Source organism: Propithecus coquereli, unplaced genomic scaffold (genome assembly GCF_000956105.1).
Source record: "Propithecus coquereli isolate 6110/MARCELLA unplaced genomic scaffold, Pcoq_1.0 Scaffold119, whole genome shotgun sequence".
NCBI lineage: Eukaryota > Metazoa > Chordata > Mammalia > Primates > Indriidae > Propithecus > Propithecus coquereli.
The window spans coordinates 2,913,049-2,921,967 of record NW_012135969.1 but is presented as its reverse complement, the minus strand read 5'-3'; the positions used below and the strand labels follow the sequence as shown (position 1 = coordinate 2,921,967).

The following is an 8,919-nucleotide window of genomic DNA, read 5'->3' as shown; positions in this document are numbered from 1 at the left end:
GACAAGCAGCGTGGCAGGTGGGGGGCAGGCAGAGGCTGGGTCGGCCCAGAGGGGTGGACCCCACACGCACTCGGTTGGCGTGTGCCAGGTTGGCCAAGAGACACTCTGGTCTGGTCGGGCACTCGACCTCAACCACAGGGACGGGGAGGTTTCTTGTTCCCAGCGGCTTGGTGCAGCCCAGAGAGCAGGGTAAGCTGACGCAAGAAGAAGTCATGGCGTTGGGCTGAGGCTGCACAGGAGTTTCAGAACAGCTGGGAAGGCCGAGCCACAGGATCTGAGAACCTCCTCGCCTCCCGGCCCTTTTATACCCATCCCAGGTGGGTGTTGGTGCAAACGCTTTGACCTCACTGCCTCGATTATCTACCTGTTTTTGTGCCATCAGCCTGTTACTCAGCTATTGGGTTTACCATTAAACGTTGCTCACCTCATTAAAGGAAGGTTGATGAATCCAAGGTGCCTCTTGACTCTTTGATATCAGGTTGGCTGTTGGTGGGAGGTCAGAGATTCATTATTTCTACTCAACAAACACCAGCAGTTAATCCAGGCCCCACATGTCCTCTCTGTCGACTGGGCTGGTCTCCGTGGACACAGCCACAGTGAAGGGTCAAATCTTCCCGTCAATGATTCGTGTAGCAGGAGAGACAGAAAACCCCTGAGATCCACTGGCCCTCTCACCTGTGCAAGACTCAACCAGCCTTTGCTCCAAAGAGAAAATATGATTATAAAGCTGGTGGGTCTACTGATATTTGATTATTGAGAGACCCCATTTCTTCTTTCTTCTGTCTTTTGTATTGCATACACCCCTCAAAGAGCAAGAAGCATCAATGCATCCAGAAATACCCGTGCTAATCATCTGTTCATTCTGTCATTCATTTATTGGTTCTGCGTGTCTCCTGAACACCCCCCATAACTCAAACAGTGTATGGGTTCCTGGACATGAAATGTTTGCTGTTCTTCAGGAGGAAACAGTGCCAAAGAAATCTTGGGGTGTTTTACACTGACTTGAATGAGAACCATAGATCAGCGAGGGTTCGTGGAAGACAAGGGACTATAGCACTGATCAAAGAAGTATTAGAGAGAAGCTACTAGCAAACAAATAAGACAAACCAAAAAAAAAAAAAAATCCTTGTTTGATCCAGGAAAGGAAAATTGGGCACAGAGCTCAAGCAATATTCAAATGAAAGGTCGAGGACTAATATTTACTGGGTATTCTGCTATGTCCTGTCCTATTTAATCCTTACCACCTGTGAGGTAGTTCCAGCCTCGCAGCACAGATGAGGAAACTAGAGTAAAGTACATTTTCTGATTGACAGAATTCATGAACTGACAAAGGATTGATTCAGTCTCGTGTCTGCAGAATCCATTCTATTTTTTTTTTTTTTTTTGTGATAGGGTCTCGCTCTGTCACCCAGGCTAGAGTGTAGTGGCATCATCATAGCTCACTGCAACCTCAAACTCCTGGGCTCAAGCAATCCTCCTGCCTCAGCCTCCCAAGTAGCTGGGCCTACAGGCATATGCCACCACGGTCAGCTTATTTTTTTATTTCCTGTAGAGATGGGGTCTCACTATGCTGCTCAGTCTGGTATCAAAGTCCTGGGCTCAAGCGATTCTCCTGCCTCAGCCTCCCAAAGTGCTAGGATTATAGGCGTGAGCCACCATGCCCAAGAGCCCATTCTCTTTCCACTTCACCAATGAGAACAGCCTATGTCATTTCCTCTGTCACTGCTGGGCCTGGGAAGAGGGAAAAACATTTAGTTATTAGGCAAGAAATTGAAGTGAAAAGAAATAAAATTACTGAAGGTCCTTGTGTGCCAGCAACGGCAGATATTTGAATACTGAGACAGCGAGGACAATAAAATGCAATGGAAAAGTTATGCTCAAAGATGGGAGTTTGGACTATAGTCTTTCATTGCTTAACAACGGGGATACGTTCTGTGAAATGCGTTGTTAGGCAATTTTGTTGTTGTGCAAACATCATAGACTATACTCACACAAACCTAGATGGTATAGCTTTCCATACACCTGGGCTATACAGTGTAGCCTACTGCTCCTGGGCTACAAACCTGTACCACATATTACTGTTCTCAATACTGTAAGAAACTGTAACACAGTGGTAAGTATTTGTCTATCTAAACATAGAAAAAGTAATGTGTTGTGCTACGATGTTACAATAGCTATGACATCAGTAGATGGTAGGAATTTTTCACCTCTATTATTATCTATGGGACCACCATGGCATATGTGGTCTGTTGTTGACAGAAGCAGCATTCCACCATGCATGACTGTATACCCCAAGTCCCAGAGACTTTCAGTCGAGCTGGGGAACAAGTCAGCCAATGGCTATGTGGCCAGGAATCATCCCCCAAAGTGGCAGAAGAAAAATAGAGGGACCTAAAGACTGAGGAAGATCCAATGGGATAAGACTCTAAAAGAGCATAAATAGATCTTTGCTCCGAGAAAAGTTCAAGAACAAGCATCCCCATGAAAACCAAATGGGAGTCAGGGAATGTGAGTGTTGGTGAAACCTGGGCTCTTAGAATTCTCTCTGGAAGAAATAAAAGGTTCTGGAATTCTTCCCAAGAAGAAAACTCGCTCTGGGTCAGCTGTGGCTCTGCCAGTGGCCCTGAGGTTAGCGATGAATAATTCTTTACTGGGGCAAACTTTAGAGGCCCTCTTCCTGCCAGGCCATCCTTCAGAGGCATCTGGGTAAAATCTGCATGTGTTCCATCTTCAAAGACCCGTTTATGTCTCTCTTCCACCTCGTCATATAGCATCACTATAATCTAGAGAATTGGGCCATTAAAATTGTTTCCTTTGATTTGCTAAATAGGATCCCTCTTTGACCCTGTCCTCTAGCAGGATTTGTCCCATTGGCTAATGGTTCTTTCTAACTTAGAACATGTGACGCTTGTTACCTCTTAAGCATCACTACTGAAGCTTTGCATTTGGGGCTGACACCCCTCTCTAAAGTTTGATTTGTGGTCCTAGCTTGGGCTCTGTGTGGTCCATTTTGCATAATGACACTGACGCTGCCTACTCCTTTGTAAAGCAATGGGCTCTGTTGATTTTCTTTTGTCTCAAAGGAACTGGCAGTAAGTGGAAGGCAAGTGGCAGGTGTTTGAGATGCACTCAGCTGTGTGGGGGAGGAGAAGCCCATCCCAGACATCCCAGACTGCCTCCTCTTGCTCCCCTTTAAAAGGAGTTCCTGGTCCCTGAGAACAACATATGAGCCAAGCTGTATGAAGGGTAGGACTGGAGACAAGAGAGAGGAGAAAGGTAGTCCTACAGGCCCCCTTCGTCCACAGGGGCCACCTCCTCTCTCAGGAGCACAGGTTTTCAGCTGCCATCTCTCTGCAAAGGTGCATTAAATACAAAGGAGAAAAGTACACCTGTGTGAACTCAAAAGTGAATGATTTAGGAATCTGGGGATATATGAAATTCTGAATAAGTCGTGGTAGAACTATTTATTTGGCCTACTTCATGGATTTTGTGCAGTAAAATAGGGAAATGTTGACAATGCTGTTTCATTTTGTTCATTAAAAATCTAATGCTATTAAACACCCTCATTCTGAAACATTCTTAAGGTCAAGTCTATCCCTGAGCATTTGTATTTCTCAGCTCAAGAGTTGCCTTCGGTCGGGCACGGTGGCCCACGCCTGTAATCCTAGCACTCTGGGAGGTTGAGGTGGGAAGATTGCTTGAGGTCAGGAGTTCAAGACCAGCCTGAGCAAGAGCAAGACCCCGCCACTACTGAAAATAGAAAAAGTTAGCCGGGCAACTAAAAATAGAAACAAAGAATTAGTGGGGCATGGTGGCCAGCACCTGTAATCCCAGCTACTAGGGAGGTTGAGGCAGGAGGATCACTTGAGCCCAGGAGTTTGAGGTTGCTGTGAATTAGGCTGATGCCACTGCATTCTAGCCCGGGCAACAGAGCGAGACTCTGTCTCAGAAAACAAAAATAATAATAAGAAGAAGAGTTGCCTTCAAGTGAAAGCTTCCTCCAACTTCACTGGGCATTCAGTCAGTTCCTCTTCTCCACTCACATTGAATCTTAATGTATCTCGAATGTAGCCCTCTTCATAAATAAACTCTGTTGGCAGTGTACTTGGAAGCCCCTTGGAAGCAGGGATTTTGTGTTATTGCTTTTGTCTTGTTCGTCTCTGTAATGCCCAATAGTACCTGACATGAAGGAAGCATTTGATCAATAAAAACAGGAAAGAAATGATCAAATGAGCGGGAGCAAATCACACTCAGTATTTTCCTCCATGGATGTAGTCCCCAACCCTCAGGACACAGACCCGTACTAGTCCATCACCTCTTAGGAACTGGGCAAGCAAGCGAAGCTTCATCTGTATTTACAGCCGCTCCCCATCACTTGCATCACTGCCTGATCTCTGCCTCCTGTGAGATCAGCAGCGGCATTAGATTCTCATAGGAGCACGAACCCTACTGTAAACTGTGCATGTGAAGGATCTAGGTTGCACGCTCCTTATGAGAACCTAATGTCTGATGATCTGAGGTGAAGCTGAGATGGTGATGCTAGTGCTGGGGAGCAGCTGCAAATGTAATAAATGTAATGTGCTTGAATCATCCCAAAACCATCCCCCACCCCAGTCCATGGAAAAATTATCTTCCATGAAACCAGTCCCTGGTGCCAAAGAAGACTGGGGACCACTGCTCCCTGGTATCTTGTACATAGTGAGGCTTAGTCAATATGTGCTGAATGAATGAATGCAGGTGTGCATGAATAAATAGACATGGTATGAAGCCAAACCATAGCACGTTATGCCAATCATACAAAATCCTTGACTTCTAAACCCTGTGGTCCTAATCAATTCAAAATTAGGGTAAGATTTGTTTTTATTTGAGAATATATTAATATTTATATGAAAAGTCCTACAGAGCATTCAAAACTAGATATCATTTAATTCTGCATTTAACCCATGTCTTTGATGAAAGAATAGAATTATTTAAGGTGGCCATCTGGTAACCTTGTAGCCACTACTGCTTCACCCCACCATTCACCCAGGCAGCCTCTGGAAACAGCAGCACCAGCTGGTTTGGATTTACAGCACTGGCAAGAACTCTTCTCTGCTAAGACATATGCTCCCCTCCAGAGTCACTCTTTGCCCTTTTTCAGATACTGATATTGGCCCAGGAAATGTTCAACATAGACAAGGCATTTAGCAAGAGTTAGGCAGCAATGAGCTAGGAGCAGAATAGCTGAGCTATTTTTCCAATGAGCCAGTAACCACATTCAGAAATCAGGACCCCAAATGAACATAATCTGCATTGCCTCTAAGTCTCCAAAATGAAGATCTGCAGGAATCGTAATGGCCCTTAGAATTACTGCGTGCCCTACAGGGCTGAGGTGTGTTCTCCCATCCCTTTAGCCCTGGTGAACCCAAAGTGGAAAAAGGAAACAAGGCCACCATGCAATTGGGTCCCCTCTCCTTGGATGGACTCAAGGTCAGGGAGTTGCTAAGAAGGCTTGGCCCCTCAAAGCCAAGTTCTCTCATCCTTTGGATTCACACAGATACTCTAATACAGTTTGCTCTGGGAAGCAAGTGATTAAGTGCACCATATTGTTTCTGATTCAATTTAGTTGCTAGAGGAAATTAATTTGCCGACCTAGAGGAAGAAGCCTGAGGTCATGGATGGCCATTGAACCTGGCCAGTGTCGCTCAACCCCTGCACTCCTAACTAACTAACCATTATACAATATTGGCCCCACATGAGGGGTTTCTTGGTTTTCAGAGGTTTTTCATTTCTGTTATCTCACTTAGCATTCATGTCAGATCTGGGATGTAAGTAGAAAAGATAACACTATCCCCATTTTATAACAGAAAAAAATACTGAGGCTTAGACACATGATGATTCTAAAGTCCCACAAGTCAGAGACAAAGTCAAGACTAGAAGCATTTGTTCTTTCAACAGATATTTATTAAGCATCTGCTCTGTACCAAGCAGTGGGCTAGGCTCTGGGGATGCAGCAACAAACAATCGCTAATCTTGAGTAAGCATTTTAATAGGGGAAATAATGTATACATAAGCAAATTTCAGCTGTTGGGAGATACTAATGAATAAGACAGAGTGTGTCGGGGTGTCTGATGGTCAAGCCGGAGCTCTCAGGGGATGGGACATTTCAACTGACCTGAATAGCAACAAGGAGGGAGGAGGAGCAGGGCCAGGCTCCTGGCACCTGCAAGGAACAGAAAGGCCAGCGTGACTGTATTGTGGTAAGGAAGGAGGAGAGTGGGAAGAGAAGAGGTGGAAGCATAGAGGGTATGCAAGCATAGAAATTTTGAAAACATTGTAATGACATCTTTTCCATTGCCTTAAATCATCATGCCCCGTAGCTCTCCACCCATCGAATAGATGGTTCCAAAACTTCCAAAGAAAGTACTAGAAAGGATAAAGTCATTGTTCAAATTTTACTGTAAAATTGGAGGAGAAGGGTTATAACCAGATAAGTCTTGAGAGTTAGAATTTATAGAGGAAAAAAAAGAGATTTCTTAATCTGAAAGTTCCCTTCACTTAGCAAGAAGCTATGTAAGCTGTATTTAAGAGGCTGGGTTGTTGTAGAAGAAGCAAGTCTGGTCCTTTGTCAAAGATAGGAACCCCGAGTAGACAGAACTCAGAATTTGGTACAAGGGAAGTTTCCACTTAACCAACTTCCAAGGCAGGGAGACAGAAGGAAAGGCAAAGGGAGGCAGAAGAGGAATGGTCAGTTGTTTGACTCTGGTTCTATTTCCCCCTGGAGATGTTACAAACCATCCAATGAATGTGGGGAATTCCAGACAGTGACATTTGTTCCTCATTTCCCTTGTCACAAACTATAAAAATTTCAAGTTAAAATGGGTGTCCTTGAAATGCAAATGCAGCCTTAAGTCATGCCCTATTCCCACCCGAAAATGCATCTTCAACCTAATTCCCATCCCGAAGTCTCTCCAGTGCAGATATTCTGAGCCACCATGGGCGGTTGGAATCCAGCCACCGAGAGCACAGAGCTCCTCTGGGAAGGCCAGGAGCTGGGAAGGAAAGATTCCCATCAGGATTCCACTGTTCCCGGCCTCTTGTAGCCTTTGACAGTCCTGTGCATTCAGAAAGTCAGCGATAGTCAGAAGCCGGGTTTACTAAACATGTAACAAGCATTTCTCTTTGGGTACCACCTAGCCTTAACCAGCCCCTGCCGGTCCACAGGTATTCAGAATCGGCTCCCGGTGCCGGCTCCACAGACTGATCCAGGCCCACAGACGGTGCGGGGGGCACAGCTCGGACGAGGAGCACAAGACGCAGCCACACAGGAGGGCGGGGTGGAGCACGGATTGCAGGGGAGCCTGCAGAGAGGTAGCAAGGTGAGCAGAGTTAGGGGTGGGAAGTGAATGGAGCCTCAGTAATATGGGGCACTTAAGGAAGGGGTTCCCCCTCCAAAACACCAGGACATGGACCCAGCTGATGCCCACGGCCTCTAGTGTCTACTGAGAACCTCTAGGGCAAGGTGGTCTCTAAAATGCCTTCCAGAATTAAAGTTTTCTAGGTAAGAGTCAGGTTCCATCCCATAGGGTAGAAATTACTAGGAAGAATTTAAGAAAGGAAAAGCAAGTCCAAAAACCTGCGGGATCTATAGTCACATCTGCTGTTTAAGGAACAACCACGTTTCTGCTCTCACCAGCCAATGGCTGTGCCCAGCAGCCCCAGTAGAGACCTGGCAAATGTCCTCTAAGTGGACAGTCATTCCCCTCACACTCTGTCAACTGCACAGAGACGCACAGTAAGACAGGGCAGTGCCTCGCTGCAAAGGAGTAACCAGAGCCTGTTCTATGTAGACACAGCCCTTATGTTGCCCTGACCTCATGAGCACTGGGTAAATGATTTAGCCAGGAACTGCCAGGATCACACATACTTGCAGTCCTCGCACTCCAGAAGTTTCCGGTACGTGTTGATCTCATCCTCCAGCCGGGCCTTGATGTCCAGCAGCACCTGGTACTCCTGGTTCTGCCGCTCCAGGTCGGCCCGGATCTCAGACAGCTGCTCCTCCACGTTGCTGATGAGGCTCTGCATCTGGGCCAGCTCCGTGCCATAGCGGTCCTCGGCCTCGCACAGGGAGTTCTGCAGGCAGTCCTTCTGCGGTGGGAAATTGGAGGGGTAAGAGACCCAAGCCCTCCATGGAAACTGCTACATGTACCATATTGTAATGATGCTAACAATGGCCACCATTGCTGCAATATGAAAACTCACCCAGCACAGGGCACATTCCAGGAACTCATACCCTAGAGCACTCAGTAAACCAAGCTGACTGTGAACAAGACTTTTCCTGGACTAGCACTGCCACCAAAGCTCAACTGGCTACGTATCATCCATCCCTATACACCCAACACCTAACAGAAAGTTGCAACTCAATACATTTTTGCACACTGAATGCCAATCCTAAAATATTTTTCATTTTTTAAGGTGTGTTTCTGGGTTTGACCTGATCTTGACAATAATACAAAAAAGAACTTGACATTGAATGGGTTTGCAGATGGGAGGACCTGGGGAGTGAGACCTCCAAAATAAAATACTACCTGCCCAGGGAGTGTGGCGACTGCAGTGCACTGAGGGTGAGGGGGACACGTACCAGGGTGTGCTGGGCTTGGCGCTCCACCTCCAGGGCGTTCACCGTGCATCTCAGCTCCAGGATCTCCGACTGGCAGCACTGCAGCTCCTCCGAGCAGGACATGGCCTGCAGGCTGATGCCTTCAGACTGGGGCACAAGTGCACAGACAGACACAGTCACCTCCCTGCCCAGATGGAGCCCAGTTCCTCCTGCTGGGCAGCCCTTCCCTCACCTGGGCTTGGAACCACTGCTCCACGTCCTGGCGGTTGGTCTCCACCATGGCCTCGTACTGGCACCGCATCTCCCCCAGCACCCTGCCA

The 8,919-nt window shown here is 46.8% G+C and overlaps 1 protein-coding gene across 1 annotated transcript in view; it reads right to left on the bottom strand.

The window, feature by feature from the left end:
- Positions 1–8,919, bottom strand: part of LOC105822694 (keratin, type I cuticular Ha8-like) — a 15,636-nt gene that overhangs the window by 4,586 nt on the left and 2,131 nt on the right. The window contains exons 2-4 of the mRNA XM_012659717.1: positions 8,832–8,888; positions 8,621–8,746; positions 7,907–8,127 (exon numbers count right to left, since the gene is read on the bottom strand). Of these exons, the coding sequence (XP_012515171.1) occupies positions 7,907–8,127; positions 8,621–8,746; positions 8,832–8,888 (404 nt within the window). The remainder of the gene's footprint in view (positions 1–7,906; positions 8,128–8,620; positions 8,747–8,831; positions 8,889–8,919) is intronic.